The sequence below is a fragment of the Rhinopithecus roxellana genome, chromosome 5 (genome assembly GCF_007565055.1).
Source record: "Rhinopithecus roxellana isolate Shanxi Qingling chromosome 5, ASM756505v1, whole genome shotgun sequence".
NCBI classification, from domain to species: domain Eukaryota; kingdom Metazoa; phylum Chordata; class Mammalia; order Primates; family Cercopithecidae; genus Rhinopithecus; species Rhinopithecus roxellana.
Window position 1 is genome coordinate 85,536,686 of NC_044553.1, and position 25,848 is coordinate 85,562,533.

At 38.0% G+C, this 25,848-nt stretch overlaps 1 protein-coding gene across 1 annotated transcript; it reads right to left on the reverse strand.

The window, feature by feature from the left end:
• EIF2S1 (eukaryotic translation initiation factor 2 subunit alpha) lies at window positions 1–25,783 on the reverse strand. Its single transcript, XM_030930976.1, has 8 exons — window positions 25,519–25,783; window positions 20,708–20,949; window positions 9,463–9,542; window positions 7,354–7,505; window positions 3,420–3,526; window positions 2,494–2,591; window positions 1,585–1,728; window positions 1–549 (listed from the first exon to the last, which is right to left on the reverse strand). The coding sequence occupies exons 2-8, from the start codon at window positions 20,946–20,948 to the stop codon at window positions 424–426; spliced, it is 948 nt and encodes a 315-aa protein (XP_030786836.1). The 5' UTR covers window position 20,949; window positions 25,519–25,783; the 3' UTR covers window positions 1–423.
• Window positions 25,784–25,848: the final 65 nt, after the last annotated feature.

Below are 25,848 nucleotides of genomic sequence, written 5' to 3' on the forward strand. Positions count from 1 at the left end.
TAGTTAAATATCCCAGAAATTTATTTGATGTTTGTTTGAATACATTTTATATAGAAAGATTGGGATTGTTTGCTTTGGATGCCCCTGGTAAATCTCGTGAGGCATTGAACTAGAAAGGGGTGCCAATCTGGAGACATCAGAAATGGAAATCACAAGCCCAATTTTAGAACTATTCTTAAAGATTTGTCTCTAGTGAAATGAGGCCACTCCCTTAAAAATGCTCAAAGTGTTGGAGCTACTGTGTGACAACAGCTGACATTCAGGAGGGCATTTCATGTTCCAATCTGTTAGAACATTTAAATACTTAGAAATAAAAAATATTCAGCTTTGAAGTTTTCAATACTGGAAAACTTTCAAGTCTAGGATTTACAGCCAGGAAGGGCTGCTCTGTGTTCCTTAAATTGGACTCTGTTTCCCACAAAGTTAATCTTCAGCTTTGGCTTCCATTTCTTCTGCATCATCATCTCCATCCACTTCGGCATTTTCTCTTTCAAGCCTCTCCATCTGCCTCGCAAGTTCAGTCTCATCTGTATCTGTGACCACTTTGGGCTGTGGAAGCAGAGTATTATAATTTCAAACTGAAGTAGTAAATACTATAAAAATTTAATTTCAATACGATTACTGCCTAATGTTTTCTCTCTTTAACATTTTTCTAACAACTCTATTATAATATCTGTTTACTTTTGAGTGACATTACTAATAAATTCCATTACATAAATAATAGGTGAAACTTATGAGAATAGTATAGAAAAAGGATGTATGTATTAAAATGGAAAATTATTTTCTGTCATTTTTATAAGCTAAAACTGAAAACATGACATAACCCCAGTGGCTGTATCTTTTTTTCTTTCTTTTTTTTTTTTTGAGATGGAGTCTCGCTTTGTCGCCCAGGCTGGAGTGCGGTGGCCAGATCTCCGCTCACTGCAAGCTCCGTCTCCCAGGTTCACGTCATTCTCCTACCTCAGCCTCCCGAGTAGCTGGGACTATAGGCGCCGCCACCTCGCCTGGCTAGTTTTTTTGTATTTTTTAGTAGAGACGGGGTTTCACCGTGTTAGCCAGGATGGTCTCGATCTCCTGACCTCAAGATCCGCCCGCCTCGGCCTCCCAAAGTGCTGGGATTACAGGCTTGAGCCACCGCGCCCGGCCGGCTGTATCTTTCAAGACCACAAATAGATGTCCTGTTAAAAAAAACCATCTTCCAGGCTCAAACTACTACTTACTAGCTTACTAGTCCTTTCCATAGAAGGAACCATTATATAACATACACACACACACACACACACACGTTTCTTTCTTGTTGGACAAGGAAAAGACAGGAGATGACTTTTTTTTTTCCCAATTGTGAGATCAAATTTTAGACACGCCACATCCAAATTCAAACAATAAAAAAACTTCTCATTTATATTGTTTATTCCCTTCCTCCTGGCTGGGGGTGGGGGGTGACCCCTAAAACCATTAGTAATCAAAGGCCTGAATGACCATCCTACAATATGACATTCCAAGGCTGACAGCTCTTATTTACCTACAAGAACTCCTTTTAGAAACCTCCTGAGTCATTATTAAAAATGAATCTATTGATCTCACCTCCATTTGAACATTGAACACACCCCTCTTTTCCTCAATCTTTTCTTTGATAACAGCCATAGCTTGGCTGAGGACAGAAAGGCCTTCTGTTCTCTCCAGGGTTGTTGTAGTCATTACATACCGAGGAGGAGCTATTAGATTAATCTAAAAGAGAAAGACAAAAATTCAATTATGAATGTACCTATAGAACCCACAACTATTAGGATGCTTGAGATTTTATTAATCTGCTGTGTTAACAAATCACCCCAAAACGTAATTGCCAATTCTACAGGACAGAAATTTAGGGTCCTACAGAATTGGCAATTACGTTTTGGGGTGATTTGTTAATGTAGCAAAAGCAAATCAATACAGGGATCTAATGCAGTATAAACAGTCCACTGCAATACTGAATACAAAGAATTATCATTTCTGGGTTACATTTGGTGGCTAAATTAACCGCAATTATCATCAGTATAATGGATAATTTGTCTCTGAACTAAACTGATGGAAGAATCCTTCTACAAGATTCTGAGTTACAGTCATCCAGTTAATTTTATCACTAATGAAAGATTCTGATCAAACCTCATAAAATTTGTATGTGTACAGATGGAAGAAAGTGTTACTCTTTTTTTAAAGTACTATCAGTATTTTGGGCACAGCAACTCTTTATTGTAAAGGAGGTTTGGCATCGCTGGCTTTCTACCAATAGAAATCTCTATCCACTGTGACACTAACAGTAGAGACCAAAAAAGCCTAAACATAAATCACAAACATCTAGAAATATTACCAAGAACCACTGCTCAATTTTAAGAGCAAAAAACCCACTTTTGTTATGAAACGTGATTAAAAAAAAAAATCGAAACAAAGATCAAAGATCCTATTTGGTTTAGGTGGGCATTTCAGTTGGGAGGGAGACAACTGACAACTCACCTTAATGGGCATGTTTTCTGTAGAACAATTCAAACCTGCTCTTAGGGCTTCTTTTACAGCATCAATGCCTTCATAACCATAACAAGCCACTTCAATATCTACAATTACAAAAGTTCAAAAGTTGATACCAAAAAATGCAAAAAATACTTAAAAGTTTAAAGGAAATCAAACATGTGGCAGATATACTAGTATTCAAATACCCTGAATCCAACCTCTCTATACTGCAGTTCCTTATTTATAAAATGGAGGTAAGGAGGAGTGTGGTAAAGATGGAATGTTAACAGTAACTGCAATTTATCTAAAACAGTTCAGAAATTGTATTACCCTTTGACTCAGAAATTCTACTTTTAGGAATCTGTCTTCAAGAACATTTGTGTAAATGGGTAAGTATGTATAATATAAGGGTGCTAATTTGTAGCTTTTTTTTGTAACTGTGAGAAAACTGGCACAACCTACATGTTCATCAAGAGGGGACTGGTTTATGTTAAGGTTTATCTGTTCTATGAAACATTACCTAGCATAAGAAAGAATGAGAAAGATTCCTATGTTCTACAATGGAAGGGTACCTATGATACACTGGGTGGAAAAGGCTAGTTGGAGAAAATTCTGCATGGTATGTCCCATCTTTGTAAACATTTGGAATATTTTAAAGTATGCACTAAAACAAAACAATCAAAACCCCTCTATTTAAAAAAAGGGCTACCTCTAGGTTAGCTGAACTCACAAGACTGTTTCTACTTGTGTCAATATATAAATTTTATGATTCAGAAGCCAAAATAATTTCTTAAGCTTCTGTTATAAAAAACAAACATTTAGAAAAATTTATAGATGTTGATGTAGCAACATACACTTTGGTAAGTCTCATTATTTAATAGCTTTTTTGATGCATGCAAAATATTGTAAAAATCATTTAGAAAATCATTTACCTGCTCGAATTTTGACAGCCTGTGGGGTCAAGCGCCTATTAATGTTATTAATGAGTACTTCCCGTTCATCTTCATTCAAATCTAAACTATCCAAAATAGATGGGTCTCTGGTCAAAAACATAAATAAATAACAAAAGGTCAAGGTTATATTACTGATAAATGTGAAACCAAACACCATGGAACAATGCATATAATAATTAAGCACAGGCTTTAGTGTCACAACTAGAATTCAAATCTTAGCTTTGCACTTATACCCCAACTGGTTATTAGTGAAATCAACATTTTAGTGATCTGACTAGAACAAGCAATTTAATGCCTAACACATCTAATATTCTACTATAATTGATTACTTCCATGCAATTAGCTGTCCCTGCCTCAAGGAGTTTATTATCTAGCTTGAATAGAAAAAAAAAATGGAAAAAATTTTAAATGTAACAGTACATCTGTGGGCATCAGGAGAGGAAGGTATTACTTCTAGTTAATGAGGTCAGGAAGGGCTTCATGCAAAAAGTAGCATTTCATCTGACCTTCCTAAGTGCCACAGGACAGGGACCAGGGTCTTATTAACTGGCATGTTTGTTGAATGAGTGAACAGATGAAAATATGAAATAAGACTAAAAGAGGAGTAGCACTGTAAAAAGTAAGGTAGAACTATTGTAAAAAAGTTATGATACATAGGGCTGGGCACCAGTGGCTCATGCCTGTAATCCCAGCACTTTGGGAGGCTGAGGAGGATCACAGGAGACCTGGAGTTCATAGACCAGCCTAGACAACAGAGCAAGACCTCCATCTCTATTAAAAAGAAAAAAAGAAAGTTATGTCATATAAAAAAGGAATAGCATGAGCAAGCTTCAGGCTTAATAAGCAAGGGGTCCTGTTAGTAATAAAAGGCAAGAGAATTTGGGTAGAGGGAACTTTTACTCAGCTAACAAAGTAACAAGAAGACAAACCAACATAAATGCCTACGAAACAAGATGACAAACAGAAAATGGGCAAATGAGGTGAACAGATGTTTCATAGAAGAAATACAAATGGTCAATAAACATGAAAAACTGTTGACCGCTCCAACAATCAGGAGTAAGCAAATCAAAAGATACTACTGTGAATTCATTAGATTAGAAAAAGGAGAAAAAAAAATCAGATATATACCAAATTGTGGCAAGGATGAGGGGAAATAGGAATACTTATACAAATGCTAGAGGGAATATAAATTGTAGAATCAATTTGAAGAGTAATTTGGTGAAACCAAGTCAGTTTAAAGATATATAATCAATTCTATGACCCAACAATTCCACTCCTAGGCATATATATTAGAAACTCTGAAACAACTACATATAGAGACACATACGCTATTTATCACAGCCCTGTTTGACAAATGGGACAAAAGGGAAAATTACCTAAACAACTCTAATAGAGAAACAGATAAAGAATATTCTCACAATGAAATACTATACAGAGATTAATATGGATCAAGTATACATCTATCAATGTGGGGGCATCCTGCTTAGTAACAGCCTTATATGTAAAAATGCAAGCTACAAAAAGATACAATAGGGTACATTTTAAATAACGATTATAGACACATACATGTAGTAAAACAATAAAAACAAATGATATTGACACATAATAATTTCAGAATAGTGGTTATCACTAATAAGTGAGGAAAATAAGTCTGGAAAGGTAAAACATTGTTTCCAACTATGTGAGAAATTTTATGTAATTAAAAAAAAATGCACAGAACTAGCATTAGTTAAATCTGGACAGTCCCTACATGAATGAAGAAAAGAGTGCTAAGGAAAAGGGAGTAACACACATGCCAAGGCTTAGTGGTAACAAGAGGTTGCTGGAGCTAGAAGTTAAAGAGGTAACTAAAGAGGCCAGATGATGACAGTTGAGAGAAATTAAGAAATGTACTGAGGACTGCAGGACAGAAATATAAAGTTGTGTTTAATGGCTAATAGTGCCAACTCTGCTGGAGCCAGAATGCATGCGTTTGAATACTGCCTGGCTCTATGACTTGTTAGCTGTGTGACCTTGAACAAATTACTTAATCTCAGCTTCAATTTCTTCAACTGTAAGAAAAGGATAATAATAGCATTTATACCATACGTTGTTAGAATTATATAAACGTTAGTTATCATTATTACTATTCCCACCTTTTCTACCATATGATATACCAAAAAAAAAATAATAATAATAAATAAAAATAAATAAAAAGTCACATGAGAATAAACTTGAAGGGATTTGGAACCCCAGATGAGTTGGGAGACTCTTAATGGTCCTGGGTCCTACTTATTCTCTTTTTTTCCCCCCTCTACCCCTTAACGTTTAGGAAGGAGCGGGAGGTAAAGAGACAAGTGTAGAGAACTGAAAGGGTCTGGCTTTTTTTTTTTTAAGAGACAAGGTCTCACTCTGTCATCTAGGCTAGAGTGCAGTAGTGCAATCATAAATCATAGCTCACAGAAACCTCAAACCACTGGACTCAAGTGATCCTCCTGCCTCAGCCTCCCGCCTCAGCCTCCCAAGTTGCTGGGACTACAGGCACATGCTACCACACCTGGCTACTTTTAATTTTTTTTTTTTTTAGAGATGGCGGTCTTGCTATGCTGCCCAGGATGGTCTCCAACTCCTGGCCTCAAGCAATCCTCCCACCTCAGCCTCCCATAGTGCTGGGATTACAGGCATGAGCAACCACGCACAGCCAAGTGTGGCTGTTAAAAGCAGAGAACGCAGTGTTTGCTCCAAGAGAAAGTACAGGAAAAGTTGAGAAGTGTGTTTTATAGTATAAATGGAAGAAACCAGAGATATTTTTATGCTGATGGAGCAAAACCAATAAAGGGAAAGATGACCCAAGAGAAAAAGTGACTGATAGAGATCTCTGAGCAATGGCTGGGCATAGGTGGCAAGATTAGTTTGAGAGCAAGAAGGACACAAATTCCAGTGACAGCAGCATAGGAAGAAATGACAGGTGGGACAGAGATATGTAAGTTTGTTGAGATAGCAGAAAAGTAGTTCTTGTGCAATGGTTTCTATTTTCTTTATAAAATAAAACAGGTAGTTAGCATACCAGCCAAGAGGCAGGGAACAGGGATAGAGTGGTTTTCCGAGGAAGAACATGGAAAAGCTCTAAAATAGCCACTATAGAAGAACTGACCAGGAGCAGAGAGAATGTGGAATAGCTGAGGCTGGAGACCATGAATATGCAGTAGACCAACCTGCAAGACTGTGATTTTTCCTAGCAGCACTCTACAAGTACAGAGAAGGCCGGAACATCGATCCAAGGCTGGATGTATCAGAAGGAAAAACAGGGCAAAAGCTCATAATAATGGCAAAAAAGTCGTTGAAATGATGGATCATGGTGTGCCTATGTTGGATAAGAAAGAGAAGGCAGGAAATGGTGAAAAGACAGGGAGAAAAAAGGTTTGGAATCAGAGCCTAACATACAGAATTAAGATGACAAATAATAGGACCAACTGAGAGCTAGATGAATAGGAGGCTGGGGCAAAAGAACAGAAAGTGTGAATTAAAGATTTTAGTGACAGAGCAAATCCTGGTGATAGTAAGGCCCAGGCTAAGGCTACATAGAAGACTGGGTAAAGTGGTGTGGGCTGCAAGTCAAAGGAGAGTCAAAAGAGGTAGAGCAAACAAGAGGTTATAGTTTTTGGTGACACATGCTCTTTAGTCCTATAGCCACTTAGGACAATAACTATGAAAGGAAAATTTGTGAGATAAACCATATGGTTTATGAATCTACATAACTATGATACATAAAACTACACAGACTTGACCATATAGGATTGGCCCATTTATTGGCCAACACAAAATATTTTAATCTAAAATTGGCAAGTACTTTATATATGGATGCTGTGCTGTTAAATATCAGGCTAAGAATTGTGATATCAAGGTAGAAGGAGAGTCAAGAAAGCATTCTTACGAGACTGCATGCTTAAATGCATCATAGGCACCATATCCAGGTCTCTTGTACTTGTCATCAAAGACCCAGGCAGTCCTCTGGAATAGGCTTTCCAGCTGCTCATCCTTGGTGTATTCTAACACCTCAGCAACATGACGAAGAATGCTATAAACCTAGAAATAAAATGAAAAGCTCAACAATTCAAAGATAATGGATCTATAAAAAATAAATATTTTTACATTTTAGTAAATAACATAATTTGACTACAAAAATTCCTTAACAACAAAAGATCTCCATATAAGTTCTTTCTCCATAGGGAAATATTCACTTTAAATGGGTATAAAATGTAGAGACAGTATACAATTTAGGGTCCTAAGACCTGGATCAAGTCTTGACAATAACGCAGTATCTCTGAACTTGTTTCCTCCTCTGGGAAAAGAAGATACTAGTATCTCTCCTTACTACAGAGAGTGCTCGCATAGATCAAATATACAAAAACCACACACTATAAATGGAAAACGGTTATACAAATACAAGTTGTTATTATTACTTCATGAGGACAGAATCAGGATTAAAAGCTTTTTTAAATTATTTTTCTGTAATCTTATCCACCTGCCAAACTTTTTCTTACCTCCTAAAATTAACATAGGGTGCAGAGAAAAAGTATTAAAAAGGTCTTCATCATAGTTACACATAAAAATTGAGTGAGAAAAGGTACTGACATTGAATAAGTCTTCCATTTTAACATCTCGATAAGATCTATTAACACACTCATTTTAACAATATCCCAAGGAGACAAAAAAATATGGAATTTTCCCAGAAAAGTGCTTCTCAAAAGTTAGTGGGACCTGACAGTCTGTATTTCTAAAAAATATGTGATGCCAATGCTCTTAGTTCAGAGACTACATTCTAAGTGGTAAGGTCCTAGAGTTCATTAAGAAGAGATTTTACTGACAGTGTTTTCAAATGTGTAAACCACACTGCATATCTGTAAATACATCATTAAAACAAAGGAAATGATTTGCTTTTAGACCTTCATTTTCTCTCTTACTGGGATTAAGCAAGATTTTTTTAAATCTCTTCACTGAAACTTTTTTTTTTTTGATATTTTATCTTGAAGACAGAAACACTCATAGCAGAAAAGAACAGACACCAGAGAAGGGCAAAGAAAACAGAAGCAATACAAACAGTACCACTAAGAACTGAGGATAGGCTGGGCACACTGGCTTACGCCTGTAATCTCAAACATTCCGGGAGGCAGAGGCGAGGGGATCGCTTGAGCCCAGGAGGAGGTGGTTGCAGTAAGCTGAGATTGCACCACTGCACTCCAGTCTGGGCGAGACTTTGTCACACACACACACACACACACACATACACACACACACACAACTGAGGATGTAGAGGATGAAGGATAACTTAAACAGGGCCTGAGAAAAGAGAAATACTGACAGAAGAAATGTGAAGAAATTAAATGGCTATCTTTGCTTTGCTGGTGCTTACTGTGGATGACAAGTAGGAAGTAACAGCAAAAATAAGAAAAAAAGTAAAAAGAAATAATCCTAACACGCTAGTGGAGGGGAAAAAAAACCAAAACTAGTAACAGCCTCTGCCTTGCTTTCCTGGATTCACAGACATTTTATAAACCCCTGTTCATTTTTAACATATAACAGCTGGCTGTCTCTGTTACCCTTATCCCAGAACAGGGTTGAAAATCAAGAACTGTATTTTGGCCAAGCGCATTAGCTCACTTCTGTAATCCCAGCACTTTGCGGGGCTGAGGCTCAAGGATCACTTGAAGCTCAGGGTATGAGACCAACCTGGACAAAATAGCAAGACCTCAATTCTATTTAAACAAACAAACAAAAAAACCCCGTATTTTATGAGGCATTCCAATTGGAAACAAGTTAAACCAGTTGAAGTCACCCACAGTTAATTTAACCTAAAATGGCTTCAAAACACTTCTAGTATTGATTTGAGAATATCAGATCATAAGCAATACTTTAAGGTAGCAGCAGTATGAGATGAAAAAACAAAACAAAACACCGTAGTCATACTCTTTTGAAATTAAGATTTCAAATTATTTATTAAACTCACAGATAGTGGACTAATTTGACTCAAAGATCAACTTACAGTTTTCGATTTTGTGAATTTGTCTTCACATTTGATTGCTTCCTCTGGAGAAACTCTTCTTTTTGACAAATCAATATATCCTGTACAAAAAAATTTTGAAAAACTTATCTCTGTCCAGGTGCCACTGCACTACTGTAACCGGCTTTGAAGACCAAATTAAGTGTTTGATTGGCATACTTACAATTATTTCCTACTAAAATCATATCAACAAAATACTGCATAAGTATTACAAGGCTGAGTATCCCTCATCAGAAATGCTTGGGACCAAAAGTGTTTTGGATTTCAGATTTTGGAATGTATGCAATGTATTTACTAGTCAGAGCATCCTGAATCTGAAAATCCAAAATCTGAAATGCTCCAATGAACATTTCCTTTGAGTGTCACGTTGATGCTCAAAAAGTTTCAGATTTTGGAGCATTTTGGATTTGGGGATAAGGGATACTCAGTCTGTACAAGACGAGAGATTCTGAATTGTTTTCAGAAATACATTTTTATTATCAGGTAATTATATATTCTCCATTACCTTACTGGAGAGAACTAATAATTTTCAATTATCCAAATGAAAGCTAGTCAAAATGCCTATCTTTCCCCTATTTCTTCCTTTTCCTTCTCCAGAATAGGAATTCACTAAGATGTTCATTTAGTTTAAGGAAAGAGGCTATCCTCACAGAAGATACACACACACACCCACACACACACTCACATACTGAACAAATTAAAACTACCTAATCTACTGTATTACTATCATATACAAGTAACTATGTTACTTGTTGGTGCTTATATATGTTAGGTGCTTAAACATCTCCTCGAACCCTCACAACAATCCTGCATGGTAGATTATCATCCTATTTCCCACAGCCCCACCTCTTTTTAACCTGAAGAAACTAAAACCCACGAGAAGTTAAGTAACTTGCCAAGGTCAAGTAGCCAAAAAACGGCTGAAACCTACAAACCTGCACCTGGCAATGACTTCCAGTACAATGCTGAGTAACAGCGTGATAGTGAATGTCTTCTTTTCAATACTGGAGGACATCAAGTCTGTGGCGTTTTTCTAGACACTCTTTTATCAGATTAGGAAATTCCCTTTTAGTTTTTGTTTGCTGACTTTTTATTATGAATTGGTGACAAATTTTGTCAAATGCTCTTTCACATCTATTAAAATGGTGATAATTTTCCTCCTATATTCTCTTCATATACACTGATTTTATTTCAGATTCTGAGCATTGTTTCATTAAAAATGGTATGACTTACATATAGTGTACATACACCACTTTTAGTGTTAAGTTCTTTGTGTTTAAAAAAAAAGAACAGTCATTTAACCACCACCAAAATCAAGTTCCATCACCCCTGAAGCCACTAAAAACTGGATACAAGTTTCTTTGTGAAAATAAATTCTCCTAGAAATGGCACAGCTGCGTTATACATTAAGTACATGTTAATTTTAACTGCCAAACTTTCCCAAAGTGAATGCGGCACTCTGAATTCCCATGAGCAATGTGGAGCAGTTAGAACTGCTCCATGTCTCTTAACTGATTTTTAAAAAGTCAGTCTATTGACTGTGCAGTGGCATCTCACTGTGGTTTTAATTTGCATTTTCCTAATGACTAATGATGTTCAATATCTTTTCATGTACATATTTGCTATCCAATTATCTTCTTTGGCAAAGTGTCTATTCAAAACTTTTGCTCCTTTAAAAATTGATGGTTTAGATACAGGTTTTGTTTTTGGTTTTCTTTTTTTGAGATGGAGTCTCACTCTGTCGCCAGACTGGAGTGCAGTGGCGCAACCTCGGCTCACTGCAAACTCTGCCTCCTGGGTTCAAGTGATTCCCCTGCCTCAGCCTCCTGAGTAGCTGGGACTACAGGCATGCACCACCATGTCCACTAATTTTTTGATTTTAGTAAAGATGGGGTTTCACCATGTTGGCCAGGATGGTCTCGATCTCCTGACCTCATGATCTGCCCACCTCTGCCTACCTGCTGGGATAAAAGGCGTGGGCCACTGCTCCCAGTCTATATACAGGATTTTTTTAGGTTGTTCAAGAGTTTTTAAAATATGCTGGTTTGTCTTTTTATTCTCTTTACAGTGTCTTTAAAGAACATAAGTTCTTAATTTTGATAAGGTTCAATTGATCAATTTTTCCTTTCATGGATAACACTTTTAGTGTGCTATCTAAGAAATCTTTGCCTAATCCAAGGTCAGAAAGATTCCTATGTTTTCTTCTAGAGGTATTTAGAAGTTTACATTTACATCTATGATTCATTTTAAGGTAACTTTTGTATAAGGTGAGGTGTTTGAATTGAGTTTCTTTTTTGCATATGGACATCCAGTAGTCCCAGCACCATTTGTTAAAAAGATAATTTTTTTCTTTGATCAGCTGCTTTTGTACTTCTGTTAATTAACTGATCATATAAAAGCACACATAAACTTAAAAAAAATTTTTTTTTAAATAAAAAAGTGAGAAACAACAACAAAAGAGGTGGGGTCCTGCTATGTTGCCTAGGCTAGTCTTGAACTCCTGGGCTCAAGTGATCCTCCCACCTAGGCCTCCCAAAGTGCTGAGATTACAGGCCTGAGCCACCATGCCCAGCCAACATAAAGTTATGATTGTTAAACCAAACTGGCATTCCATATACTCCACTTGGTCATGCTTTATTATCCTTTTTAAACATTGTTGGATTTGAAAAACATATTTTATTAATTGTTTTATCTATGCTGATCACATATTTGGTCAGTAATTTGCTTTTTTACAAAAACATGTCTTTGTCGGGTTTTCTTATCAGGGTTATGGTGGCCTCATAAAATTAGTCATGCACTGCATAACATTTCAGTAAACAATGGACTGCATATATAGCAGTAGTGCTGTAAGATTATAATACTGTATTTTTACTGTACCCTTTCTGTGTTTAGGTACACAAATATTTACCATTGCGTTACAACTACCTAATCAGTACAGTAACATGCTGTACAGGTTTGTAACCTAGGAATAATAGACTATACTAAACAACCCATGTGTGTATGGGCTATACTATCAAGATCTATATAAGCAGCACACTCTATGATAACTGCATGATGAGACATTTTTCAGAATGTATCCTTGTCATTAAGCACCATGTTACTGTATTGACTGTATTTTGGAAGTGTTCCCACCTCCTCAATTTTTTTTTTTTGTGGGAGACACAGTCTTGCTCTGTTGCTCAGGCTGTAGTACAGCAGTATGATCACAGCTCACTACAGCCTCAAACTCCTGGGCTCAAGCCGTCCTTCCACCTCAGCCTCCCAAGTAGCTGGAACTACATTACAGGTACACACCACCACACCCAGCTAATTTTTAAAAATTTTTATAGAGATGGGGTCTCCCTATATTGCCAGGCTGGTCTTGAACTCCTGACCTCAAGCGATCCTCTTGTCTCAGCATCCGAAATTGCTGGGATTACAAGTGTAAGCCACCATGCCTGGCCTACCTCCTTAACTTTCTGAAATTGTATTATGACTCATATTATTTCTGCCTTAAATGTCTGATACAACTCATCAATTTAACCATTTGGCCTACAGTTTTCTTTTTTTTGAGACAGGGTCTTAGTCACCCAGATGGAGTGTAGTGGCATGATCTTGGCTTACTGCAGACTTGTTCTCCTGGGCTCAAGCAATCCTCCAACCTCAGCTTCTCTGGGACTGACTTACAGGTGCACAACACCATGCCTGGGTAATTTTTCTATTTTCTGTAGAGACAAGATTTTGTCATGTTTCCACGCTGGTCTTGAACTCCTGGGCTCAAGCAATCTGCCCACCTCAACCTCCCAAAGTGCTGGAATTATAGACATGAACGACTGTGCCTGGTCAGGACCGAGTTTTCTTGATGACAAGGTTTTTTTACAATAAATTCAATTTCCCTAACATATAGGACACTCGAAATTTCTATTTTAAATTGTGTCAGTTTCAGTAAGTAAAATTTTGCAAGGAATTCACTAATTTCACCTAATTTGTTGAGATGATTGGCATAAAATTGGTAATGATATTCCCTTATCAGCCTTTTAATGACTGTACCATCTGCAGTGATAGCCCTGTTCTCATTCCAGAGATTGGTAATTTGTGTTCTCTTTCCTTTTCTTCATCAGCCTAACTAGGGGTTTATCAATTTTGCTCTTTTTTAAAAAAACAAAAAGCAAGTTTTTAACTTTGTTACTGTTCTCTGATTTTCTGATACTCTATTTCACTGATTATCTTATACTTCTTATTTCTTTTATTCTACTTAAGAGTTTACCTTTCCCTTCTTTTATTTTCTAAAATGAAAGTCTAGGTAACTGTTTCAGATCTTTATTCTTTTCTAATATAAGTAATTAAAGCTATAAATTTTCCCCTAAGGCTTTAATATATGAATTATTTGGAAGGGCTTATTTAATATTACAAACTTTTCTCTCCCAAGATATAATGACACTGATTTCAAAATTAGTTCCAGTGTGATCAGAGAACATATTTGTATTCCAACCCTTTGAAATTTATTTAGAGTTGTATTAATATTATAGCTCACCTTATTGTCTATCTTGGTGAATGTCATACACACTTGAAAATAATGTGTATTTTACCTTTTCTGGGTGCAGTGTTCTAAGTATCAAACGAATCAAGGTCTTTGGTGATCTAATTGTTTCATCAATTGTTCAGAGCTTGTTCAAACTTCCAACTATGATTATAGATTTTTCTATTTCTCTCTTGAATTCTTTCAATTTCTGCTTTATACTTTGAACTCTATTATTAGGCACATGCACAGTGATGACTATTGTTTTCCTTCTAACAAACTGACCCTTTATCATTACAAAATATCCCTGTTTAAATCTGAAAATACTGTGTCTTTAAATCTACTTTATCTAATATTAAGACACTGTCTCCTTAAGGTATTATCTGCATAATATATCTTTTTATATCCATTTATTTTCAACCAAGTATGTCTCTTGTAGACAGCATTATCATTGAGTCTTGCTTTTTAATTCATCCTAACAATCTCTGCCTTTTAGCTGGAATATTTACCTGATTTACATTTAATTACTGATATAAATGAATTCAGTTATATCAATAACTGAATAACTGATTAACTGAATACCTACATTTTAGATATTTGTTTTCTATTTGTTCTTTCTGGTTTTTGTTTTGTTCTTTTGAGTTTTCTTTTAGGTTAATGTTTTCTAGAATTCCATTTTAATATATCTTTGGCTTTTACAATAGTCTATCTTTGTATTTTACTTACTTATTTCTAGAGACAGAGTTTCACTATGCTGCCTGGGCTGGTCTTGAACAACTGGTCTCAAGTGACTCTCCCACCTCAGCCTCCCAAACAGCTGTGACTACAAGCACAGACCACTGCAATTGGCTTATTTAATGGTTATTCTAGAATTTACAATATACATACTTAACTTTTTAGAGTTAATTTTACTACTGCACATAAAATGTAAGAATCGTTAAGAATCATATAGATCTATTTACCCCACACCTCCTGGCCTTTGTGATTAAGTTGTCAAGTGTACTAAGTCTGCTTTAAACAGTATTCTGTTTTCTTAGCTTCTATACTTAACTATTTGGCATCCATTAATCACAGAGCCAACTGTATTAACTATATATTTATTATTAGGAGTAACTAAATATTTTCTTATTTTCTGTATCCTTGAGGCTCTGATATTTGTGGAGAGACTGCCCCTCCATCAGGTGGGGAGGAGTCAGCAAAGGGCTTGCTTGGGAGCATGCCTTTCTTATGCAGAGCAGCCAATCTGGAGCCCATAAATTCACACACCAAGTCAAAATTCTCCCTGTTGTAAGTCAAGGGCCAGGTATTAGACAAGCAGGGCAGTCCTTATGCCCCAAGGCCCGCCAAAAGCATTCAAACTAGCCAACTGTAAGCCGTTTAAGCTGCTCTGCTTTGCTTTTCCTGCAGAAACTCCAATAAAAGCTCTGACCTACTTTTTCCCCTAGTTCCTTGTGACTCCCGACTAAAACTGGTGCTTCCCCATGTGGCCCTGCATGGCATATGAGGCCCCCTTCTCTCAGGCAATGTAAGTAGTAAAAGTTTTCAAGGACATTGGCCTGTGTCATCACTCAGTCACCTCTGTAGATTACAATCCCACGGGCACAAATGAGACAAATAGTTAAACGTATTTTTTAAAGAAACTAAGAAGGGCAAAAATAGTCTTTTACATTTACCTATGTATTTTCCATGTCAGGTCATCACATCTCTTCAGTTTAAGTAACTTCCTTTACCTCTCTCTTTTTTTTTTTTTTTGAGACAAGGTCTGGTTCTATCGCCCAGGCTGGAGTACAGTGGCACGATCTTGGCTCACTGCAGCCTCTGCCTCCTGGACTCAAACCATCCTCCTACCTCAGCCTCCCGAGTAGCTGGGACTACAGGGCGCACCGCCACGCCCAGCTAATTTTTGTATTTCTTGTAGAGACAAGGTTTTGCCATTGCCCCAGCTGGTCTTGAATTTGTGAGTTCAGGTAACGTGCCCACCTTGGCCTCCCAAAGTGCTGGGATTACAGGTGCAAGCCACCACGCCTGGCCACGTCTTTAGTTTCTATTTACCTAAAAATGTCTTCATTTTGACCTTCATTGTTGAATATTACCTTTAGATACACAATTCTGGTTTGAGTGCTTTAAAGATATCATTCAGTGCTCTGGCCTCCATTATTTCTAGTATGAACACCATAGTAATTTGTATCACTGTTCTTCTGTAGGTAATGCATCCTTTTCCTTGGGCTACTTTCAAGATTTTTCTCTTCACCTTTTTTCCTCAGTATTAATAGTCTGATGTACCTGGATATGATCTTAATAACATTTATCATGCTTAAGAGTTGTAGAGTTTCTTCAATTTGTAAATTTGTGTTTTTCTCCAACAAATAAGGGAAACTGTTAGCCATTATTTCTTCAAATCTATTTTCTGTTCTCTCTCCTCTTTCATTTCTTTTATTTATATGTACATATATATTGTTTTTTTGTTTTTTTTTTTTTGAGACAAGAGTCTCACTCTGTTGCCCAAGCTGGAGTGCAATGGCGTGATCTCAGCTCACTGCAACCTCTGCCTCCCAAGTTCAAGCGACTCTCCTGCCTCACACTCCCAGGTAGCTGGGATTACAGGTGCATGCCACCACACCCGGCTAAATTTTTTACTTTTGGTAGAGATGGGTTTTTGCCATGTCGGCCAGGCTGGTCTTGAACTCTCGATCTCAAGTGATCTACCCGCCTTGGCCTCTCAAAGTACTGTGCTGGGATTACAGGCATGAGCCACCGTGCCTGGCCTTAGAATTTATATTTAGTCATGCACTGCATAATGATATTTTGTTGAACACTGAATTGCATATACAATGGTGGTTCCATAAGACTATAATGGAGTTGCAAAATTCCTATTGCCTAGTGATGCAGTGCATTTAGCTTTTATAAATTTGGTGTTACTTAAGTGTACAGTGTTTCTAAAGTCTACAGTAGTGTAATGTCCTAGGCCTTCACACCTACTCATCATTTACTCACTCACTCACCCAGAGCAACTTTCAGTCCTGCAAGCTCCATTCATGGTACGTGCCCTACATAGGTATACTATTTTTTTATCTTTTCTACTGTATTTTTACTGTACCCTTTGTGTATTCTGTGTTTAGATACACAAATACCTTTGTGTCAACTGCCAACAGTATTCAATACAGTAACAGGTTGTACAGGTTTGTAGCTTAGGAGCAACAGGCTATACCATATAGCCTAGGTGTGTAGTAGGCTATACATCTAGGTTTAAGTAGACTCTATGAAGCTTGCACAACAAAATTGCCTAATGATACGTTATCTCAGAATGTATTCTTGTCATTGACACTTGGCTGTGGTTCTTTGTGGAAGTTTCTAGTTTCTCTTTCACTTTGTACATTCTTTTTTTTTTTTTTGAGACAGAGTCTCACTCTGTCACCCAGGCTGGAGTGCAGTGGCGCGATCTCGGCTCACTGCAAGCTCTGCCTCCCAGGTTCCTGCCATTCTCCAAGTAGCTGGGACTACAGGTGCCCGCCACCATGCCTGGCTAATTTTTTGTATTTTTAGTAGAGATGGGGTTTCACCATGTTAGCCAGGATGGTCTTGATCTCCTGACCTCGTGATCCGCCTGCCTCGGCCTCCCAAAGTGCTGGGATCACAGACATGAGCCACTGCGCCCGGCCTTGTTCATTCTTTACAAGCATATTTCCTTAATGTGCTTGAGCAGTTTATAATGTCTGCCTTAAAATCCATGTCTGGTAGTCCCAATACCTGGATCATCTCTGGGTCAGTCTCCACTGGTTGCTTTTCTCTTCTGTATGAGTCATATTTTCCTATTTATTTGTATGGTTAGCAATTTTACATTGTATCCTGGACCTGTGGCAAAGACTCTGGATTCCTGTATGTTCCTCTTCAGAACAGATTTTGGCTGGGTGTGGTGGCTCACGCCTGTAATCCCAGCACTTTGGGAGGTCAAGGCGGGTGGAACATAAGGTCAGGAGATCAAGACCATCCCGGCCAACATGGTAAAACCCCATCTCCACCAAAGACACAAAAATTAACTGGGCGTGCTGGTGCATGCCTGTAATCCCAGCTACTCCGGAGGCTAAGGCAGGAGAATCACTTGAACCACGGAGTCGGAGGTTGCGGTGAGCCGAGATCACGCCATCACACTCTAGCCTGGTGACACAGCGAGACTCCATCCCCCACCCTCCCCCCCCCCGCAAAAAAAAAGAACACAGATTTTTTTGTTTTAGCAGGCAGTCAGCATCTGAACTCAAAACTATAAGCTCTGTCTCCCCAGATGGTAAGCAACTGAAATATGTTCAGATTTTTTCCTTATTAGGCTACTTGGAGCCCACCCTGTGTTTCAGTAGTTCAGGGATAAACCAGAGATTTGGGAAGAATTTATACACAGACTTAGGGGCTCTCCCCTTGTGCCTGCCTCCTTTCTCTAACCCTCACCACTACCACCACCAGTTTCCATCTACTATGGTTGTCAAGAACTCTCGCCTCCAGTTCTAAAGCCAGTAAGACCGTAAGTTTTCCGCCAGAATCTTAAATGCCCAGCTTGAAGCTGTCTTCAGCATGTACTTAGGTAAAAAAAAAAAAAAAGGTGTAAAACAGAAAACATATCCTTTTTTTTTTTTTGAGACGGAGTCTCGCTCTGTCGCCCAGGCTGGATCTCAGCTCACTGCAAGTTCCGCCTCCTGGGTTTACGCCATTCTCCTGCCTCAGCCTCCCAAGTAGCTGGGACTACAGGTGCCCGCCACCACGTGTGGCTAGTTTTTTGTATTTTTAGTAGAGATGGGGTTTCACTGTGTTAGCCAGGATGGTCTCGATCTCCTGACCTCGTGATCCACCCGTCTTGGCCTCCCAAAGTGCTGGGATTACAGGCTTGAGCCACCAGGCCCAGCCAACATATCCTTTCTTGTAAGTGTCAACTTACCTTCAAATTTTCAATTTTGGCCTGCTTTTGGCTGCTTCTCATTGTCTTTAGGTAGTTATTTTTCATACTTGTTCAGGGTTTATGGCATTTATGTCGAAAGGCTTATCTAGTAGGACCTAATTCTCTAGTAAAATGAATTCTCTCTACAGGCTCTTTTCCTCATCCTATCCTGGAGATCTTCCATATCAGAATACAGAATATTCAGATCTCATTTGCATAAAATTGCATTGCATGCGTTTGTACTGATTTATTTAACCAGTCCCCATTTTGGTCATTTCCTGGTTCTAGTTAATGCCATACAAACAAATGCTATGGAAATAGCTCTACATGTATCTACTGTACGTAAGCAAGAATGCCATTCCATATTTTTTCTGATTGCAACTAAAAACATATTTGATTCCTCCTTTTGTATATATTTCATACAATAGAAAAAGAAGGCTGAGCACAGTGGCTCACACCTGTAATCCCAGTACTTTGTGAGGCCAAGGCAGGAGGATCGCTTGAGCCCAGTTCAAGACTAGCCTGGGCAACATAGTGAGACCCCATCTCTACAAAGAAAGTTAGCTGGGCAGGCTGGCACATCCCTATAGTTCCAGCTACTTGGGAGGACTGCTTGAGGAACACTTGACCAGAAGAGTTCAAGGCTGCAGCGACCTATGATCACACCACTACACTGCAGCCTGGGTGACAGAGCAAGATCCCAACCCTTAAAAAAAAAAAAAAAACAACAAACGAAGTACAAGATTAGACACTATTTTAGGTACTACTAGGATAGTGATGCGAAGACTTACGTAAGTTTAACAAATAGTCTCAAAGTAGTTTAATAATTTTGGGTGGGGCTATAGCTAAGTCACAGCAAAACATTTAAAATAATCCATGTGCTAAGTAGCAGTCACTACCTAAGGCAAAAGAAATCCTCAAAATCTATGTATCATCTAAGGCTATAATAAAAAAAAAATAAAATGTCAGTATGTATAAAACTAATCACTTGCAGAAGTGAGAAAGTATTAGTAAACTAGACGGCTGAGGAGATTCAGAAGGATAAGTTGAATCAAGGTGACTGATATGCAGCCCTTCAGACATGATGGTAACTAATGACCTAAAATTAACACCTAACAAATTATAGTAAGATGGCTGAAATTAAAACCTACTTAATGGTATTGTATACCATGTTTTAAAAAACAGTATTCACAAAGGTGAAGATTTACATAGGGTCCAGAAAAGGAATCCAATAAGTAAAAAATGGATAGTCATCCAAAACTGTCTGAAAGATACCACAGGATTTGGTAGATGCAAACATTCTAATTACCAGCAAGATATACAATGTTGGATTTCAGGTGTGTATATACACACATAGTATATTGCTTTTTCAAGGCTTATATAAAAGATTCCTAAAACCCATCTGCCCCATTTTCATGCTTACCCAAAGATCTCATTACTACTTTAGCTTTAAATCAAGAAAAAAGGCATCCAACATATTCAGGCCTACCAATGTAAATGAACTAGTACTCTCTCTAAGTTTGGTTACCATGAGTCAATTACCAAGATCCTGATAAACACTAGAAATAAAATTCAAGTTATTTGATCCATAAAATCCTAGGATGTACTAATTAAACTACTATTAACTTAAGAGATCTTGCTTAGATAGCTAATTGTCATGGTTTTCTAACCACTTTGTATGTAAGAGGTTTAAGTATAAAAAGAGGTTTTTTTTCTAAGCTGCAGCATGCAATTTACAAAAAATGTATTTTTAAATAAACCATTTTAAATCTGAAATTTATATTACAGATATTTTTCTCACTTACCTTTTTCTTTGTCCACCCTAATGACAACCACACACTCATTCCTGCCAATTCGGATGAGTTTGTTGATAGAACGGATACGCCTTCTGGATAATTCACTAAGAAGAATCATGCCTTCAATGTTGTTGTATTCCAGCAAGCTGACATAAGCCCCCATTTCAGCAATGGATCTGACATTCACCATCACTACATCTTCCACCTCAGGAAATTTGTGTTGATAAAATCTACAACTTAGACCCGGCATTCTGCAATTTAAAAAAAGAATTAAATAAGTGTTCAGTTAGGATGAAAAAAAAAAAAATTAATTTCCACATCTTGCCACTGAAAGAAAAGATGAAGAAAAAAATAGTTATTAGTCTTAGTCTTCTCATCCTTTGAAACTTAAGTGGTACCAGAAAACAGATAATGTTCAGGAACCAAGCTTTAATTTTTACTTTGCTCAACATTTTTGTAATGCTTGGGTGATTCTCTGCCATTAGTTTCAGAGGAATCATAAAAAATAATGACCATCTATAAAGTACTCCAAGACCTAAGGATTAAAGGAATACCTCAAGAGTAAAATACTACTTTAAGGCATATCAAATGATGGGAAGCATCACTATTATAACTAATCAGAAAACTAAAGCTACTCTTTGCTGAAGTTAGCAAACATTGTATATGCTACCACTCACTATATAAAGCAAAGAATTTTCTACCTAAATCCTAACCAATATACCATATGATACATTCTATCATTTATTATAGCCAAAATTAGTGTCACATGTCAAAGCAACAAAAACTAAAAAAATTTTAATCCCAAAATAAACTAAAATGCATCCTCCTCTCATAATTTTTTTCCCTGAATTCACAATGTCTAGCTTCTCTTATCCCTGATACTCCCAAATATTCCTTTCTTTTATTGAATAGGTATACTTAATCTTGAAAATAGCTTTAATCTCCATTACTACAAAGTTCAAGTTTCTCTTAACCTCCAAGCATTAAAGATATTTACAATTATTCCCTTTGATCCACCCAACCTACTTTCAGCAATACTCCTTTTATGATCCACAAGCCTGAAATCATAATCTGGGTAGAAGCACATTAAAAAAGGAAGCTCTCAAACTAATCATGGCTGATGATTTTCATGTTTTTCTGTTAACCTTCACTGTTGTCACTGCTCAAAACGTAAGCGGTAACATAACTTAAAGGCCTAAGAAAACCTTGTGAAAATTAATTTAATAACTTATTAATTGTCACCTGCCTATATCTTCCCAGTGGCTTCCTACTGACTTATATATCTTTTCACTACCTACAGAATCCTATGAGATCTGGTCACTGCCTATCTCCTTGTGGTACAACTTTCTCCCTAGTTCTCCCTATTTTCTAGACTAAAAAAGTGAAGCACAGGTTAAGTCACTTGTTCTTTCACATACTGCTAACAAGTGATGAGTCAGGATTTGAATCCAGGAAGTTTGGATCCAGAGTCTGTCCTCTTTTTTTTTTTTTTTTTTTTTGAGACGGAGTCTGGCTCTGTCACCCAGGCTGGAGTGCAGTGGCCTGATCTCAGCTCACTGAAAGCTCTGCCTCCCGGGTTTACACCATTCTCCTATCTCAGCCTCTGGAGCAGCTGGGACTACAGGCACCCACCACCACGCCCGGCTAGTTTTTTGTATTTTCAGTAGAGACGGGGTTTCACCGTGTTAGCCACGATGGTCTCGATCTCCTGACCTCATGATCCGCCCGTCTCGGCCTCCCAAAGTGCTGGGATTACAGGCTTGAGCCACTGCGCCCGGCCCAGAGTCTGTCCTCTTATCAGTAAGTCTATGTTCTCTCAAAACTATTCATAAACTTATTACAATTAGAAACGTTTTATTTTAAAAGCAACATGAATATATATATTCAGTGCTAGAGTATGTAACACCAATAAGTGCAAACTATTAGTACTCATTGGTTTAACAACAAAAAGCAGCATATTAATGACAGTAGCAGAGATGTATTTCTTTGTAGGGAATACAAAATCCCTACAAAATAGGGATTTAGCAAACAAAGAGAAGTAGACATTCAATGGCCAGAACTACCCACCAAGAAACAGCTGACTGGTTGTTTCATTTTTAAACAGGGCTTTTCAGGGTGGGGGTGGGGAAACTGTTGTTGAATATGTGCATGTAAAGTTCTCAAATTTGAGAGCTAAAAAAAGTTTTAAATTGGGCATCAAAATAAACTATGTTACAGGAATGAACGGAACAGTTTTAAGACATTTAACAGGTGAAAACCATATTTACTTACCAAGTTTCTCCAAATAGCAAAGGTGACGCTTTTAGGGGAAGCAAGGCTTAATCTGATGGTTAAAACTCACGGGCAATCGTGTAAGAGAATCCTGAAGGGATATGACTATGAATACTATTTCTTCAGGAGGCACAAGTCTCTTTGCAACATAAAGGGTAAGTAAAGGAATACTGTTGATGGTTAAGTTATTCATAGCAAAGACAGGAAGTACAAAAAGAATCCATACCACAAAAACCTACATATTGGTTGATAAATTTTCAACATACTGCCTAATGAAATGCTAATAACTTAATTTTTTTTTTTTTTTTTTTTTTTTTTTTTTTTTTTACTTAAAACATTTGGCAATCTTGAAGTCACACTAGGTGACTTCATCTCTTTATCTTTTTCACAGCATTCTGACTTATTTTATTTGGTCTTCAAGAAGTGTCAAATCTGGCAATTAACATAGTAAACTCGGGGAACAACTCCAGCCTTGTGTTCCAGTCCTTGCTCTGCTACTTACTAGAAGTGGCTGCTTGGGAAAGATAACCTCCTTTGAACTGTAGTTTCTCATCTGTGCCATGTACATCACAGGTTTACGGACGGTATCACATGTATATGTGAAAACATTTTGAAAACCATAATGTGCTAATCAAACATAAAATATTAAAAGAAAAATAAGGTATTTCCATTTTGTAATATAATTTGTTAATATTTTTTTCAGTAGCTACTATGTACTAAGCACTAATGATACAACAAGAAAGACTCTTAACAGGCCAGGCGCAGTGGCTCACACCTGTAATCCCAGCACTTTGGGAGGCCTAGGTGGGTGGATCACTTGAGGCCAGGAGTTTGAGGCCAGCCTGGTCAACATGGTGAAACCCCATTTCTACTAAAAATACAAAAATCAGCTGGGTGTGGTGGTAGGCACCTGTAATCCCACTACTATGGTGGCTGAGGCAGGAGAATCCCTTGAACCCAGGGGCAGAGGCTACAGTGAGCTGAGATCATGCCACTACACTCCAGCCTGGGCAACAGAGGCTCTGTCTCAAAAAAAAAAAAAAAAAAAGACTCTTACCTAAGTATACAGTGGGAAACAAACTAGCAAGCAAATGATTACAATATAAAGTACTATGAAAGGAGCACAGTGAAGCAATGAACAGGAAAAGGAGGAACAGAAATACTAAATTTAAATTATAATACTTCCTTAAGATAATCGACATCAAATCCAGAATGTCTTTAACCCACAGAACCTCAATATCACAACACACTATAATACTCTTATGTGTTCTGATGTAAAAGTATCAGCCACCTTTCAAAATGTATCAATCAAACTCCAGGCTAATTTCAAATAACCTGGCTAGTCAGTTATTTTGCAGGACAAATGGTAGGCAGAACTTCTTTCTCAAAACAGTGCATGGTCAAACTGCTATAATGGATATAGAAGTTCACATTCCTTTCCAAAATATATGTGATGGGGACAACTCTCGTGATAATTCTAATTTGGATCTAACACGTATTAGGAATGCTCTCTGAATCGTAGTTCTTGGTATAGGAGTGCTACATAAGTAAAGCTTTTATTTCATCATTATAGTTGAAAAAGAAAGTTATCACCAAATCTCTACAAACATTACTGTGCATGAGACAACTACACCTTTTGGCACCAGATGAACTGAGAATAGGTAGTCAAGTTCTGTATAAGTCATCCCCAAACTACTGACACAGAGATTTTTCCTTGAATAACAACTTAATTGACAGAAAATATAGACTTCTCTGCTATACTTTTTCTCGAAAAAAACATGTTTTTTGCTTAATAAAAATTTTAAAAGCCTAAATTTTGTGGATAAAGAGATCCAGGGAGGACTGTGTATTTAACCTGAAAATATTTCCTTATCTTAGGCTTTTTGTTATGCTTAGCACAGTTAACCTAACGTGTGCTTAACATAGTTCTATTCTCATTGTCGCCAACATAAAACAAACTGATAGTAACAGTAATAAACTCAAGTCTCATTTAGTTTTGATTCAAAGAGTGACTCATTCAATTATCAGATGAAAAACTACTCGGACCCGCTCTTTCCAACACGGTGCCCGTCCCACACGTTTCTCAGGTAAGAGTCCAGTTTGGTTTCCACTGAGAAGCAGGGGAAAATTCTGGTAGAACTGTTGGGACGGAAGAAAAGATGGAATTCTCAGACCTGGAAAAAGCAAACTGCTCAGCGTCCTGAGCTGGGGGTAAGAGTTAGGGTGTCACAACGTTCTCCCGAAGCCGCCCCATCGTCAAGGCATTCTCACTTTCGGCATATTGTAGAGGCTGTACAATCCACTCGGCCCACTTTCCTTCACGAGATTCCTCTGCTGGAACAACGATGCCTCTGGAACACAGGATGACCTACACGGAGCCGGCGACGAGGCCCACGACAGCGCGGGTGGCGGCGGTGCTGTCCAGCCACTTCCCGCGCAGGGACGGGAAAGGGAGGTGTTAGCCCGGGGCCTACCCGCTCTCGAACACCCATGTCACTGGACACAAACCAAAGTGAGTTCTTGGAGAAACCGAGCTTGGGATTAGTCACCTGAGGTATGTGTGTGATTCCCGCAGTTGAGCCCAGAGCCGCCTTCTTCAATCAGAGAGACCAGACTTGCTTCTCCCTCACCAGCCGCCGATCCTCCTCAGCGTGTGCTTCGGTCACCCGACTGCGCATGCGGAACCTCCTCGTATTGCGCAAGCGCTGAACGAATAGAGACCCTCTTCATCATTAACCATAGAGTCTGGGTCCTCCGAGAACAAGGACGAACGTAGATCATGGAAGGACCCGAAAAGTACGGTTTCTCGCTATCTTGGCTTTAGCTAAGTAACATTCAAGGCGCGAGAAAGACATAGGACTCTGATTTCTTGCCCCCGA